The sequence below is a fragment of the Cynoglossus semilaevis genome, chromosome 4, assembly GCF_000523025.1.
Source record: "Cynoglossus semilaevis isolate Cse_v1.0 chromosome 4, Cse_v1.0, whole genome shotgun sequence".
NCBI classification, from domain to species: domain Eukaryota; kingdom Metazoa; phylum Chordata; class Actinopteri; order Pleuronectiformes; family Cynoglossidae; genus Cynoglossus; species Cynoglossus semilaevis.
In genome coordinates, this window is record NC_024310.1 from 5,571,770 (window position 1) to 5,588,812 (window position 17,043).

A 17,043-nucleotide genomic window follows, 5' to 3' on the forward strand; every position below is an offset into this window, starting at 1 on the left:
ACAAAATCTATCATAAATACACCTACACCATATTGATGAGTATAAAATTATTTCAAACATTTACATTTTCACATTTTGCATGTAGTTTTTATGGCGCAATTATGTCAATATGATTTGTCATTTCCTGATTGTTTTTTTTTTTTAAATCAGTCATCAATTCGTGCCTTCATCCCTTTATCTTCAGTCTGGTAAATTAAAGAAAGGCTTCAGAGAGTTTGATTTCTTCGTCATCTTTTTTGTAGCTTATTACCTCAGGATTAATACTTCTCTTCCCTTTTGTCTTCTTCTTATTCTTCTCTCCCCAATTAACCATATGACACACTGGATGGACATTCTCTGGCTCACTGAGCAGCCACATTGACATAACCCCCTGATAACTGTGAAGTGTCCTCGAGTGGTCAGCCTGTGGCGTGGGGAGATTTGGGCTCAGTTCGGCCCTCCGACTGTTCTGGCAGATGGGTTGTAAGGTGTGATGAGACAGAAGACACAGCCAGCCTCTTGGAAAGCCTGCCTCATCTCCACCTAGTGGACAAAGCACAAACCTGCATCAATACTTGTATTACTGTAGTTAAACTTGTTGGTTGTTTTGTTTGTTTGTTGTTGTTTGTTTTTTTTTGCCTGATTGTGTTCTAGGCTAAACTTTAAAAAAATACTGACATCTTGATTTCTTTCGCTACATGTTACCATATTATGTTTTACATTGTTGGCCTGCTTGTTAGCATTTAGTTGTAAACGTACACTTATTAATTTTGGGACCAAACTAGTTGTTAGGCAAGAAGAAAGTTCAGTGTTTTACAAGCTTCACATAAATCCTATTGTGTGGATAATTCACCCAAAACTTAGTCATTCTAATGTGTGACTGACAGGTTTATAAATATATCTCGCCAAAATAGAGTAAATTTACAACAAATTAACATCATGAGACGCCAATACTGCACAAAATAAAAGTGTAAAAATACAATGAAACAGTGTATCCTCTAGATTCTTTACCAGTTTAAAATCAGCCTTCTGTGAAATTTTAAAACAAAGGAGTAATATAAACAAGAATGTACCAATTATCCCTTGTTGTTTTAAAAAGTATCATTAGAAATATAGTCAGGTACAAAATAAACAAAAATACACCTATATTTGTGTGTAAAAAGAAAACTGAAACATTGACTTAAAAGTCAAATAGATTTCACAGTAACTGGAGGTGGTTTCTCTTGATTTCATCACTCATAGTTTTTGATCTGCTCACTTGCTATCCTCCTACTGCCTCTGACTTTCTCAATCTTAGTCACAACTCATCTTTAATGCACATCTCACCAGTCTGTTGTGGTCTAGACAAAGGCCCACCACAGCTCCACCACTGCCTGGTAACTTCACTGCTGAGCCAAACTGTGGGGAGCAGCAGAGACAGTATGAATGCATAATCAGAGCAGAACCTCTCCAGCAGAGTGAACAACTGTTCAATAAAACATGCTCTGCTCTGAGCAGCTTCTGGAATAACAAAACACTGACCTGCCTCGCCAGCTGAACCATTTTGAGATTTCCAGGACCAAGACACTCATCAGTGTAGACAGACCTGTGGCATGTGATACTGAGCTTTAGCAGCAAGCATGGCATTAATGTGAATGTGGAATGTGGAAACGATGCAGTTCACCTCCTCAGCTCAAAGTTCTGGTCCATTAACTGGGCAAGACAGGTCCAGTCTCTCTTCTGCAGAGCCTCCCTGAAGGAAGAACAACAATTGCATTTCTGCCACCACAGTGGAACTCAATAATAACACTGTTAAATCATTCTTAGTCATTTGAGACTGTTACATAAAGACTTTAACTGATGAGGACTGATAATATTTTGCTGCTTTATATACTCAGGAGACAACCATAAAACAAAACAAAAATAATGAAAATGTATACATACATTCTTTTAACTTTTCAAATTTTTTTTTTTAGTTTACATGCTACATACTAACAAACCAACCTGGCTTTGTCGGTAAGCTCAGCAAATGTCTTCATGGCCTCAACAACCACAGCATCACCTGTGGACAGACGTGTGCAATAAACTTAAAAAAAAAACACTTTTCCTTCCGTAATTATTGAATACAGAGGAAGATGAAATATACGCAAGAAGAAAACCACAAACAAAAACTAAGTAAACTGAGTTACTTTGAACACAGTCTGCAAGTTAAATTTGAAGTACCACTGAGCCAGCGCTGTCTGATGTTGCTGTGGATGCGTCCAGAGTCACTGGGGTCACTCAGGAAGGCCAACCAGAAGAGTGGAAGGTCAGTCATGTCCATGGAAACATAATGACCTGATAATATAAAGGAACATCAGACCCATAAAAAGGTGATGACATATTTTAATCACAGACATGAAGCAGCAGGTTGCAGCATGGGACCGTCCCCACACACTGCTCCCAGGGCACTCAGCTTGAGCCACCCTCCGACTCACTAAGATAATGAGTTAAAGCAGTACTTCTCAAATAGTGAGGTGGCTCCCCCTGGGAGTCAGTGGGGGGTCATGAGAAAAAATAATTGAGAACCACTGGGTTGGTGTGTAACACTGTAACATTGGTACCGTAGCCCTGCTCCTCCATGAGCTTCTTGTCAAAATCCATGTAGATTAACCCTTCATAGACCTGCAATAACACAATGCAGTCTGGTAACTATGAAATTTAACTCTGTGACTTACTTCAGGGCCAAATCAGAAAGATTGCCTCACTGACCTGAACGACTCTGTCCTGCAGTCCAGCAGTGATGAAGAGTTCATCTGTTTCCACATTAAGGATGAAGTTGGCTCTGACCGGTTTAGGGAGGTCCTGAAGTGAAAACATTGAAAAAAACTATCAGCTTTACATACAGAATCCATAACGTGAATATTTATAATGTACAAATCCTTCTGATTTTAAGATACCAGTCCTCAAAAAAAAGCTGCATTTGGTAGGGAACCACCAGGGGGCGACTCGATTGTTAGCCAAATGACAAATTTACTATAACATCAATTGAAAAGTTTTGTAACTGTGTGTGGTCTACATCATGAACTGTCAGATTTCTGACAAGCCACGACAAAAAAAACATATTATGAGACTTTAAAACTGGAATTTATTTTAGGAAGCGATTTTTTTATGCTGATAAAATATGGATGTGGCCCAGTTAGTGGCACCTTTTAAGGGGCGTCCATGGTCTTGGCCATCCTTAGAAAAGTGTTGGACACCAGAACGATGCCTCCTTTTTTTGTTTCACCACCTCTGTATATGTTTTTCTTCTCAGGCTGCGGCAGGTTCAGGTTATCATGTTTGTTCTCTAAATGTTACTGCCGTTGACACAACTGTGGTTTGACAGAAACACAGCGTTTGAGGTACTGCAGAAGGCAAACACACGCCTCTTCCAACTGAGGGCTGCGAGTTAATCCTGTAAATTATTTACATCTGAATAAAACGAAGCTTTCACAGGAGCAGAACTATTCTGTTTTTTCTGTTTCTTCACCTTCCCTCGACTGAGCCCACAGTTTACTTGATCAGCAGACAAACTTAAATGCATGAAGTTATTCACTTCATGAATTTTATATTTTGGTTGGATGTTGGACTGACTGAGACCAGTTTACACTGAATGTTTCCCTCTGGTTTATAAACAAGGCTCTGTGACTTGGTGTTCCAAGACACACTGAGACATTTAGTAACAAAGTCCCTAATCAACACTGCAGACATAGTGTATAAACACATCCTTACGCTATCTGTGATGTTGTAGAACTTCATGAGACACTTCAAGGTGGCAGAGACAATGGCGCTGCACAATAGGACAGAAGGACATTTATCAAACATGAGCTCGCTAACAAAACATGGCATACACATTTGAAACTGCATAAAAAAGTTACATTCCATCAGAAACTATGCTGCTGCCTGATGGGAAAAGGAGTCAATGCTGGTGATGAAAATGCCAAGAAAATTCTGCCTGTGGCCAGATTTTTATTCTTGTTCTGTTCTCACTTGAGTTTGTGCAAATAAGAGCTGTTCATTATAACCCAAATAATACATCAGGAATAATTAGACAAAAACAGATGCACTGACGCTGTGTTTCTTTCAAGTGTTTTTTTTCTTCAGAATTCTAATATAAAAGCTGTTTAATGACAAGAGAAGGATAACAAACCACTGACCTGCTTCCAGCCAGGCCCTTAAAACACACAGAAAATTTGACGCGTAAATTATTTTATGTGACCAATGATCATAATCACTTATCACTAATTACTTTTCTTTTAGTGCTTCACACTCTCAAAGAATTCTTACCACTTGCCGTGGAATGTTGGTGTCATATTTCAGAGTGAAGTTCTGCTTCGTCAAAGCAATGCTGCAGCACAAAATAAACACACAGAAAGTTGTTACTCAGCAAAGATAATGCTAATAATAATAGGGTTATTGGTTAAATATAAAAATACAACATTTAAAAGTGGTCATTTAAATAGTATTTCACAGAACGTTTCACTGGATGTTCCTCCCAAATTTAAATAGTATTTCACAGAACGTTTCCCTCCCATCAAAACCCTGTGCCTAACATTTATAATGTAACTGCTAACTTTGTTTTGTCTCCTGTGTGATTGTGTGAACGGTTCATTGGCTCTGTTTCTGATCTCACCCTTGTTTGGAACAGAACTGGTAGAATTTTTTGCAGGTGGCCTGCAGCAGCCTCAGACCTCCCAGGTATCTAAGAGGAACAGACACTTCAAAGTTGTATATCCAAAATATTAAGACAGACAGTAGTAGAATGAAGAAAGCAGTGCAGGCACAGGGACACACACACACACACACACACACACACACCCTTGATACAGAACAGATCCTGTAAGCTTCCAAACTCTGTCGGATCGTTGAGAGGATGAGGGACTAAAACCTGAAAGAATCAAAGAAACACAGATGACATTACAACAGAGCAAGAGAGAAGCATCGCTGATGTTCACAAACGTGTGCGGTGTTACCAAAGTCTGACTCTCCACTAGAACCACCTCCGCCCAGAAGTTGGAGATGGTCATGGCTATGGTTTTGCCGTTAAAGCCGTCCGAGGGATTCCCCATTAATCCAACCCTGTATGTGACACAGAGTCAACTCTGTTACCCGTTGGACTGTTACAGCTGTAACACACACCTGTAGTCATCTGTAACCCTTGAATCTGTGGAATGTTCCAGTATTCAAGACCAAATCTTAGAGTGACTTAGATCAGTACTAGACTTTTCGTTCGTGCCTTAAATGGTTGCCTCCGTCCATAATGACCTAATTTAAATAGTTTAAACACCTCGTGGCTAAAACTCAATAATCCACTTTATTTTCTGAGTGAGTCTCACACATACCTGGCATATGACCTGCACGTGATCGGTTTAGCAGCACTGTTTTGCTGCTTGGTGGAGTAGTGACTGAGCCACTTGGTATAATCCGACAGACTCTGAGATTGAGAGAACACGCTGTTAGATTGGAATCATTCAGCAGACCCCAAAAAGGATCAATTTCTCTTATCTGAGGTATAACAAAGGCTGACACTGACACAAAAGTAGCTCAAACCATGTTGAGCGGAACGGTTATTCAAACACATAAGAGACTGACCACTTGTCCAATAAGCTGAAATCCAGTGGGCAGCTTCATCCCAAACACATCCAGCTGTTTTTCATTGATCAACCACTCCTAAAAATATATAAAGATAGTCTTTCATACAGTGAGAAGAAAAACACAGTCTGATTTAATCATCCGAACTGAATCAGTGTAAAAGCCCTGACAATGTTTGACTGTCACTGACAAACCCAGAATTGTCCAAATGTCTTGTCTGTGGCTTCAGGCTGCAGGTGGAGAAAGTCAGACAGGCAGGGCAATGTCTCCCTCCTAATGCAGTAAAAGACCACGCTGGCCAGCCGCGATGATGTCACATCCTCCTGGGGTTTCTCCAAGAAGCGAGTTATTCTTGAGTCACAAAAATACTTAAAGTCAAATGGTAAAATTTAAATGTAAGGGATACTTTAGTGCACTAGTGTTGCAGGACAAAGTACAAACAGAACACAGGTAACTTTACTCACCTGTGAGTATCAGGGCAGACCTCCACAATGCCCCGAGAGCTGCTCTTCTCACTCTCCTCCAGCTCATAGTAAATTATTAGCTCTCCAGGCTGAAACACAGACACACAAGATGCTGGGAAACAACAAGTCACTCATAGTTTAAGCAGCGCTTTGAGTGCTTTGAATAACATTTGAGTTTTTCCTGCTTTCCTCTGGTGCTAACTTATGCATTTGCATCTTGCAGATTTTTCATCGTTTAACAGTACGTTCTGCTTGTGTAAAAACAAGCAGTACCACTCTATCACCACTGTAACACACCTGCTCACACTGAATAACTCATAGGTGACTTCAAAACTTTGTAATAGTGAATCTCACCTTTGACCTGAAGAAGCGGATAACCTGAGCGATATCAAAGTTGAGGTCAGCACACAGCATGTCGCCTGCAATCTGCACAGAAAGAAAAACACACAATGTACAGTAAACATATCATCAATGGACTTTAGGGTTTTTTTTAAATAAATGCTATGTAGTGTATTTGCTCCATTAAACCCATTAAATGCAAAATTGATTATTTTTAAAGTCGTTTTGCGAAACCTTAGTTGCTAATTAATTACTACAAACTGTTTGCTGTTGAAGTTTCTGGTGTAGTGAGTTCTTTAGGTTTATGGCAAATATGGAAAATGGCTGATTCTAAAAAAGTTGCAGGGTGAAAAACAAAAGATGTACAACAGAACCTTGAGGTACACCTGTAAAAAGGAGACCTGTAATCTCCCTAGTGAAACAGATGTATCTTACCACCATGATGTCATCCTCCAATTTGCGACTGCGTATGACTAGCTCCAAGTCAGCCACGGCTCCGAGGCGGTTTTCTAGCGTCGTGCTACCATCGTTCACCACGTTTTCCACAGGAAAGTCATTAGCGGTAGCCCACCGCTCGTAATGCTTATACCTATTCAACAAATAACAAAGAAGAATCAAGAAGCTTAGGAGTAAATGTGATAGCAGCCTATAGAAAACGTCATACTAATGTGCTTACTTGTCAGCATTGGTGACCAGATAGACTTCTGTGAACAACTGTCGCCTACAGAGAAACCAGTATATACAGTCAATACATTATTAGCAGTGCTGTACAATACATCTATTATCATTTAGGATTTTATTTAGGACAGTTTTAGTGGTGCTGAAGATACTTTATACTGTTACCCACATGTTGACAGTTTCCCACCAAAAGTCAAGAATCTTTCTTCCCCCAATGCCAGGAAGAAGAGCCTTTGGTATTCCAGTCAGGTGGCTGTACAGGCCTGTGTCATCATTCTGAGGAGGGGTAAATACAGTAATTAAGTAAGTAATTCAGTAATGTGTATATATAAGTATATATACAGTATAAATATACACAATTGTAACCCAAGGAAAATCAACACCAGCCATAATTTCTTTTTAATTACGTAAGCCGCCTAAATAATACTAATCTTCTTATAAATATTGCCTACAGCATATAGCGGCATTTTGAAAATAATTATATTTTCCTAGAGGAGCCTTAAGTTTGTTCAGAACTGTCATTATTGTCCTGTTGTAATTCAATGGACACCAGGTGGCGGTAAAGAGTCATTTCGGTTTTAAGTGATGAACTGACGATAACATTAAAACTAGTCTTACTAGTCTTAACGCTGTCACGGTTCTACAGTTAACGACAATACTATCTGTGTGTCAACAATATGTCGTGAAAGAGTCACATCTGCGAAGGAGTCACTTTACGACTAACGCGAACTTTGCACCCTTTTTAGCACAATGTTAACGCTCCTTACCTTGATGTGTGTTTCTAAGACAGTGCCGTGCCCGGCTACCAGTAGAATACAAATCATTTTTCTTTCACAAGTTCACTTTTAAATCCGTAGCAGCGTAGTTCCTGAGAGCAGTGTGAGAAATGTCCATGTAGCTTCATAGATAGCGGTGAATACATCTCTTTCCGGACACTTTCACAATAAAAGTCACCTACTAAATCGTTGCTGAAACTGTTAGAGCAACTTGTTTCAATCCCAAACCTAGAAAAGTACGGTGATTTGTGTTATTCTGAAATCCAAGTTATTTTCCTTGACACGGTTCTTATCTGTTCATCTATTGTATTCAGACGAGGTGTGTAAAACATACATGCACTGTTTGAATTTCTGAAGTTCACTAGTGCAGCACTCTGTGTTTGGTCAACAAATCTAAAAACAGAATATAAACAGAGCATTTATACTGAAGAGAAACAATCATTAACTCGCAGCCTTAGTCATGAGCAGTTCAGATACCCATCATGACTCAGCAAAAAGGTAAAAATCAAACACAGCGGGATACTCTTTCTTATTTATGAACTTTAATAAACAGAGCATAAAGTGGGTTTATAGACAGCATATTAATTATGGACTACATGAATGAAATGCCATGTTTTAACCTCCTAATGCAACACTAACCAAAAACCCTCTAGTTATATTGCAGCAGTGTGTTTATAGTCTCCAGTTAGGAATTGTTAAACATTCAAGGATACAAAGCAAATCAAGCAGTTCTAAAAACATGATGTGGACTGGTCAAAATGATATTTATGAGATATAAAATAAATTTTTGCAATAAAATTTACACTAGTGCGCTTATAAAGGGATGAGGAAAAGCAAGCTGATGTTAGAAGTTGGTCGAGCTGTAGAGCTTACTGTACTGGATGTTCATGTAAAATACGTAGGCTCCTAAAGGAAACTATTGAATGATGATATTACTTAAAATTATTTGACATGGTATTTTTTTTTTCCGTAGCAAAGAGTGAATGTGGATAATGGCAATGATATAAAATTTGAATAACAAGTTACATGCACAAAGTTACAATTTAAGCATCTCAAAGATTTTTCAAGTACTCTTTTGGCCCATGTGTGGTTGTCGTCAAAACAGCCGATGGCAACAGACTTATCACTGGGGATCTGTGCTGGATGATCCCACAATTCCATGCTGCCGCAGCAGATTCCTCAGGATCTGATTCTTGGACTTCCAGTCTTCTACCTGAACAAGAGCAAAGCATACAACAGTTATAATCTGTACGTTTACAACATTTTGAAAACTGTTTTAGTTTAAATATATAGGACTTAAATACAACCACAATAAATAGACAGATATTTTTCTCAATAGGATTAAAAAGAAAAAAGATAGCACAGCTACTTCAATTAGCAAACAAGAGATGTGTGCCTGCCTGAAAAAATACTTATTTACACCTTGTTAAATATGACCTGGTTAAATCACTAACTTGTATCTGGTAAAGAATTAAGTTGCGATACATTTGTGATTGTAATCAGATTTTGAGTAGTTAAAAGCATAGTTTGTCTTTCTAGGCTCACCAAACACTGTTCTGTTAAAAAACAAAAACAAACAAAAAACAACTTCACAATTCCTCTTCTGAAAACTTAAGAAACTGTAGCACACACAGCGTCTTACCTCCTGTCTGAGCAGCTGGTTGTCCATCCTGAGACGATCCAGAGTGCCGATGTCCTCCCCCAGCTTCAGGTTGCTTTGTCTGAGTTCTTTGATGTACTCACAGGCTTTGGACAAGATTCCTCCTTTGCTCTGTAGAGGAAAATAAGAAAATGCTTAGACCTTTTTTTTGTTTTATTTGACAGAGTTTTTTTCCAGCTCGTATAAAATGATGGATGAAGTTTTTCAGCCGTCTCTCAAAATCTCAATGTATTTTTTATTTATTTATGTTTTTCTAATCTATAGAACACAAAACAGATCGTTTGTATGACAAAGAAACCAAACAAAGGACAGGAATGCAGTGGAATAAATAAAAATAAAGTATGAGATGCCTGTATGATAGAGTGACCTTTTAAACAACAATGTTATTTCAGACACTGTACCCAGACACAGCTAGAGTGTGTGTGTGTGTAAAGTGTCACTGGTCTCACCTGTCCGGTCTTGGTGTAGTCTACGTTACAGTCTGGAATGGCCTTCGACAGCTGAACAATCCAGTTGTTGATCTTGTCACGCCGTCTGCGCTCGACTATTGCAAAAATTGAATTTTAAGATGAAATAAATAGTGAAAAAAGTAAAATAAAATAATAAGAAATAAAAACAAAGCATGACAGGTCATTTTAAATTCTGTCCCTTGAAATCATGACCCCTGACCTTCGTTGTGCTGTGCTCGTCGTTTCTCATCTCTGGAACCCCGAGGAGCTTCTTGCTTACTAAAAAAACCAAGACAGAAAATTTGGTAATGTATGGAGACAAATTGACGTGATTGAAGTTCATATTGACAACGCTTTGACTTAAATTGTATTGGAATTACGCTATGTATGGCTGAGTGCGAGGTGCGATTGTCCGTTGATTGGATGTCAAAACTTCCTGTGGTGACATCATCACGTAAAGCTGTCCTGTAAAACAGAAATATAAATCAATGTAAGACAAAAAAAAACATAAATGCAATAAATAGATTTTGAATATGTATTTTGGATTCTACAAAGCCACTGCGTATGTACTGCTACAAACAGCTCACGGTGTAGTGGGTATGGGCAGCACTGACCTGTAGGTGTGGTCTGGCCCAGCAGTGTGTCGGAGGCCTGGACTGTGGTCACCATGGTGCCTGTTGTAGCATCAGCAATGGAAGCAGGGTAGTAGGTGTACTGTGTCTCAGTGCTGCTGTCTCCCTCCAACCCCTCAGACTGAGAGAACACAGCCTGAAGTCAAAGACACGTCAAAGGGATAGTTCATGTTTTTCTAAGGTGGGTGTTGAAACGTTTTTTTTTATGTATATATATATATATGCAAATATATATGCACTGTTTATGTTAGAGCCTACTATGTTAGAGTCTACTTTATGACTCTACTCTACTTTGTGCCATCTAGTGGTGAAGTGGATAATACATGAACTTTACTTAGAGACAATATCGAAGAATCAAAAATACTGAGCTGTTGCAATAAATACTAATATATTTCTGTACACTGTAATAATCCATATTACATTAAAAGAAATATACTTTTTTTGGACAGCTGTTTAGACAGAAGACTTTTTCTTACCACACCTAAACAAACTTAAGACATGCAAGACACATGATTTAAAGTCACAAGATGAGACCTTTAAAAATCATGTGACTTACAAACTCCAGCAGCAAGCCTGCTCACAAATCAATATTTATATATAGTCAAACACAAGGAAAAAAAGGTTAAAATCATCCCTGCAAAGGCATTGATAAACATTTAGATGATTTTAAAATTTTGATAATTAAAAGATGATCTTGTTGTTGTCACTTAGTTAATCATGTCATTTCTGCGCTGATGGTTGTTTAGACTGTGTTGAAGACTTGAACGCATTTTGTCCCATGACCTTTGTTGTCACTGTCTATCAAAACATTTTCTCTTCGGATGTTCGTTTTCAGACCCATTCGTATCACATGATGTGAAAAAAGTCAACACTGCTGCATCCGATTGACAGAGAGGCCTGCTTCTGTGAGAGCCTTGCAGACAGAGCAAAATAAACCTACTCTAACCCGTGCATGTATGCATCAACTGTAGTCCGTTGAGTTCTTACCTGTGTGACTGTCTGACCGGTCGCGGGAAAACCAGCCACCAGGCTGACTGCTGCAGCTCCATCAGCCTGAGCCTCCAGCTGACCGTCTGACACCTGGATCACTCTGTAGGTCACCTGTGCCATGACAAAATTATATTCTGTGCTATTATCCACCATTTGACTTGTACTGTATGTCATGTAGTCAGTGGAAAAACACTGAAACGACCAGCCTGACTTTATGTGTACTTGCCATTGATGGGAAATGCTAGTCATTATCCTTTCTTCAGTTCCTGTAAGTCCTTGAAAATTGTATGCATTGTATGAGGCCAACCTGCACCCGTATTCTTGTACGCGCACACACAAATGTATCCAGCTCACTATAAATGTAACATAATGTGACTAAAAAACATATCTTTTTAGTTGCTACAGTTCCCTTGCTGTATATAAGAGAGGAATTAAAATTGATTTCTGACCAGAGCAATATTATTTCTCAAGTGCATTTCTCTTGCATATTTTAGTACATACTCAGGAAACAGCAAGTGTACAATGCAATCTTTTGTCGATACTTTCCTGCTCACAGATGCAAACACTTCAGCTTCTTCAATCCACAATTGGTTGAAATTAAGAGCCTGGAAGGGATTTATTGGCTGACACTTGTGACTGCAGCTTGTCATAGTTATTGTATGAGGATAAAGGAGGAATTGTGCTGCACAACGAACAGGGTTCATTTCCTGCCATAAATATCTGTTTTGATTGGTATTTGTAATCACACTGTGCAGTTACTTTAAGATGTTTTTATTGACTGATTTGGTGCAATTTCTGCACGTACAGCAGTTGTGTTGCAACTGACGCCTGACACATTCCTCTCAATGTGTTTATCAGAGAGTTGGACATTGGAAAAGGGTTAATTTGAACTTGGAACTACATGGATGGCCTGAGGTGTCTGGACTTTTTTACTAACACTTCAATTTAAGGTTAATAAAATGTCGAGTTTCTGATGCTTTCCTAGAATTTGAACCAAACAACCAAATAACTGTTTAGAAGAGAATATCAGGTGGTTATATAATTTGTTATACATTTTAAATTTAACTAACACATATACGTATGCATCGAATTTGTGCACATATTGTTTAAAATTATAAAAGTGGCTCATTTCATCCTACCTGGCCTCCTGCTCCTTCTGTCTTAAAGAGATATTTGATTGGTTGATCACTAAAGGTGGCTGCAGACTGAATGGTGGTGATAGCTGCTGGGTCTTCTGCAGTAGCCACAGAGCCTGCAGGAGCACAGAGACAGATCAACCAGTGCTGATGTAGGAAACAATAGAGCGACACAACTCATGATAACACCAAAGGTAGGGAATGTGAATAAATGAGTACAAAAGCACATTGTCATGGTTACACTGTTAAAGTACTGTTAAAGGACTCACAGCAGTTATATGTGAGCCATGACGTCCTAGAAAGTTTAGGTGGGTTTGCATTGGCCTGTTTTTACAATTTGGCATAAAAAAAAAATAGTTGCAAAAAAACATTTGACAAAATGACTGTACATTTGACAGTAGCCCATCGTGCTTTGGGCTACTGTATAAAAACGTCATGGTAAGAGAATGGATGAATTATATTATAGCAAAATTATATTCTGATACAAGGAAACTTTTGAATATTTTATCAATCTCCTACCAATTAACCTGCAGTTTTTACACCTTAAACAACAGTTGTATGAACACGAAAAATAACATTCCTCTTAGAATTCCTCTTTTATACAAATGTGCAACAGCTTTAAATGTAAGAATGACGATATTAACGACCTTTTTTACACAGTCGACGATTATCGATTATAATTGCTAATGAAATAACACAATTGAATTACCTTGTGGTGACGGTTGCTAGCATGTTTCATCGTATCACACAACAACTGACAATGACATTTTTACAATACAATATTTCTCATTTCCTTTACCTTCTTCGTTGACAACAACACTGCCATCCGTGTCAGGGCTCTTCTGTTGGCTGGACATATAAAATATAGGAGGTCACGTGGTTACAAACTTAATGTTCCTAATGTGTTGTTCGTGGTGTTTTGATGTCTCCTCACTCACCTCTTCATTTCTGACGACTGCTTCGAACAGGGAGACCGCCTTCACTGCTCCCACGGCTTCAGACTAAAACACGTATTTATATAGTTGGGACGTATACAAAAGGGAATGGTGATACCCATATTACAGTGTGCGAAAGTAGTGGTAAATGTTAAACGGCAGAGACATTGTAACTTAAGTTTTAGAGCAAAACGGTGTTTAAAGACAAAAAGGTTGATAGAAAGCCGGAGGTTTACGCTAAAGAAACCGGAACCTAGTCGGCGCGGCTATCATAACAAAAGCACATATCAGATTGAAATAAACTTACATCGAACATATATGTGGCAAAACCACGTTGTCGAAAGTTTTATATAAAGAACTGACTTAGATTTAAAGGATAGCAAATTACTTCCTGGGTTTTCATGAAATCTTTGTGTTACTATACTATTTTTTAAACGCCGGAAGTACAGTCATTTTGTGGCGAATGCATTGACGCGACATCTCTCCCGCTACTACATTACCGCCTGGCAACTGCGATTTCTACTGATGTTTAACAAATCTATTTCTCTCGACGCCAACCAGATGAAAACGGGCTGCCCAACTGTTCACGTCCGTTTTAGACAACATTTGATGAACTACACTATCCACAAAACAGCAGTTTTTGTTTGATATATTCCAGTCGGAACAAAGATCTACTTACGCCGCAGTGGTCCCTCCCCCGATATTTGTCAACAGAGCAGCCTTGGTGTTCGCTCTGAGCATGCGCCACAGGAAACCGTCGACAAAATCTGCACGACGTTTCGACTACAAAGACTATAAGGTTGATGTGCAGCTAGTCTTAAATTCAAAGGGATTAAGAAAAATTCTGACATCATTCAAATTATGATTGAGGAGCAATTTTATAGTGTATGTTTTGTATTTATGCCCCATTGACCTGCCGTAGAGATACTAGTCGTCGTTTATTTTCTTTACAACTTTATCCCTATATTTCAATAAGCATACTTTTTTAACGTCAAAACAGTAAGAGCTACACTATATTGCTTCTGCCCCGTTAAAATAAAATAGACCACGAAGATAAATATTTGGCGAATATTTGAAGAAAATATTTGGCGTACACTCACGTAAAACTTTTATATATTACTTGCTAACGTAAAACAAGTCACTCACACAATTTTTAGGTTGTTTTGTACTTTTCCAAATAAAGTATAAAATTACATTTTTAATAAATGCATATCAATATCTACTATATGATTATGTGATACATGCTACAGAGCTGTTTACAACAATACAATAAATTGTGATTATTATCAAATGCTGCTACTTATGTCCAGATTTACAGATACAGAAAAAAAGATAAAAACAAATTACACTATTCTGTTTATATTTGACAGAAACTAAACAAAAACGCTGGACAGCGCCCGTGGTTCGATCCCGCGAAGGGATGAAGCTGAGTATCCTCGAGTGAGAAAGTTCAACGAAGTAACCACTGAGCTATACCGGCGCGGTGGCAAACGGCGAACTGTGGCCTTATGACCATGTAATAGGTGAGTCACCGCTGCAGCGCGTCTTTATAAAGACGTTTGTCTACATCCAATTTGTTTTCCGTCAACACGACTCACAAAGTAAAAAATAAGAGTCTTTTAATATATGACAAAACAAGTTACATTTGGAAAAGTAAGCACCCTGAATGGAACTGTACTCTCTTATTTTTGCTTTAATGACAATCAAAGCCACATATATTATTCAGTAATTAAAGGGCAAAAAGCAGTGACTCCAAAATTTCAAGACTTTGTGACAAAGGCAGGTTATAGAAAATGTATTCAATTTCTGCAAACAATCTAGAAAAACTACATAATACATAATTATTAAATCAATTCACCTGTATCATCACCACAAATAGCTTTTTAAAAAATGTTTTATGTAGAATTATCAGTTAAAGTAGTAATTGTTTAAGATAAAGTAATAATGCTGACAGATAGCCAAAGTGTAGGGTGACAAAAAGTGCCAATAAATATGTAATAATTAATAAATAACTAATATTTTAATGTGCATTTAATTAATTTTATATTTTCGTAAATGACTTTTTATTTTGACAGTCACAGAAGAGGAAGTTGTCCATACTCCTGTCTTACTGGTGTGAATTTCATTAGGAGTAGTGTCTTCTTGCGTAGATAGGGGTCTCTATTGAGCATAACTAAATAAGTGTTCCTGGGGAATTTGCATTTTCTTTTCCTCGCATTTGTGTTCGTTGCCGTGTTTTTATCGGTTAAGCTTTCTGTTACTACGCATTGATCTGCCCACCAGAAAAAAAAACCCATAGAAAAACACAAATCAATGGCCACAAAACGCTGGGCAGCGCCCGTGGTTCGATCCCGCGGAGGGAAGGTACTGGGTTTCGCAATTGAAAAGTCAGTGAAGTAACCACTGAGCTAAACCAGCGCGACAACACTACAGCATTTTACACTTAATAAACATAAATGTGGACGCCATATCGTTAAATGTGATTTTTTTTCACATTTTGTTGAATGGACATCAAAACTTCAACTGCACTACTGCCATTTATGTTATGATATTTTATTTTATTTTAGCGTTGTATTTTTTATAGCTTTCTGGAAAAAAACAGGCTCTCTGTAGAATGGTTTGTATTTCATTGTGTTGTTTCTAATCATATCCTCAGATACAGCATTTCAAGTTTTTACCCAGAGGTAGGCGTGCTAACCGCTACACTTTGTTACATGTAACATAATATATATTAAAACCTTTCCATTCATCTGTTTGACACATTTGGGGCCCAAACAGCCTGAACATCACTATACGGCACTGTCTTGTCTTAAAGAAACAACTTTTTAAAAGTCATCGGAGTGAACAACTTCATTTGGATGTGTTGAGGTCAAGGAATGTTGCAAGGCCTTGACTAGAATTGAACCATTTGAGCAGAAAGATCAGCTGTCACTCTTGAAACAATTAGCAAACTGTTCATAAAGACACTATGTTTATTGTTAAGTGTCACACTTTTTCAGAGTGAAGATAGCACAAAGCTAAACATGGTTGCACTGTGGCACAGACATCTAAAATAAAAAAATATATAATTTTACAGTCTACATGGACTACTCACTGCTGGAAATTTTTTTTTTTTTATTTATTTCCACGTTGGTTTATGATGCTGGGACATCGTGTCCAAGGGCTAGATTTACCTGAGATTGGCCCTAATTCCCTCAGTGACCCTTTAACAGTATCTCAACTGAAGAGAGACAAACACCAGCAATTTCAGAATGACATTCACCCATCATTTAAATTCCATATGCATTAATTATTAATTAAGGTTGATGTTTGATGGTCCAATTGTTTACCTAATCTGCATTAATTTGCTGCTGCTGAGTAGAATAACACTGTTAAAACGTTACACGCTCGATATGGTGAAAAATGAAAAACAC

At 38.1% G+C, this 17,043-nt stretch overlaps 2 protein-coding genes across 3 annotated transcripts; both read right to left on the reverse strand.

The window, feature by feature from the left end:
• Positions 1-127: 127 nt before the first annotated feature.
• Positions 128-8,177, reverse strand: gkup (glucuronokinase with putative uridyl pyrophosphorylase). The gene is made up of 23 exons (XM_008308748.3): positions 7,820-8,177; positions 7,222-7,328; positions 7,051-7,095; positions 6,810-6,963; positions 6,390-6,461; positions 6,036-6,124; positions 5,766-5,922; positions 5,572-5,649; positions 5,322-5,413; positions 4,953-5,058; positions 4,788-4,867; positions 4,613-4,681; positions 4,267-4,327; positions 4,137-4,153; positions 3,712-3,769; positions 2,710-2,802; positions 2,562-2,622; positions 2,182-2,295; positions 1,963-2,020; positions 1,643-1,711; positions 1,501-1,564; positions 1,306-1,377; positions 128-522 (listed from the first exon to the last, which is right to left on the reverse strand). Exons 1-23 carry the CDS (start codon positions 7,874-7,876, stop codon positions 427-429), a joined length of 1,869 nt encoding a protein of 622 aa, XP_008306970.1. The 5' UTR covers positions 7,877-8,177; the 3' UTR covers positions 128-426.
• A 176-nt stretch (positions 8,178-8,353) lies between these two features.
• usf1 (upstream transcription factor 1) lies at positions 8,354-14,427 on the reverse strand. Of its 2 annotated transcripts, none has more exons than XM_008308747.3 (11): positions 14,310-14,427; positions 13,634-13,696; positions 13,495-13,544; positions 12,699-12,811; positions 11,557-11,670; positions 10,552-10,690; positions 10,318-10,402; positions 10,158-10,216; positions 9,938-10,032; positions 9,471-9,599; positions 8,354-9,041 (listed from the first exon to the last, which is right to left on the reverse strand). In XM_008308747.3, the coding sequence occupies exons 2-11, from the start codon at positions 13,639-13,641 to the stop codon at positions 8,952-8,954; spliced, it is 882 nt and encodes a 293-aa protein (XP_008306969.1). In that variant the 5' UTR covers positions 13,642-13,696; positions 14,310-14,427; the 3' UTR covers positions 8,354-8,951. The 2 variants fall into 2 exon arrangements, with proteins under 2 accessions (XP_008306969.1, XP_008306968.1); XM_008308746.3 differs by having other exon boundaries at positions 10,552-10,705; positions 14,310-14,426.
• Between the last annotated feature and the right edge of the window lie 2,616 nt (positions 14,428-17,043).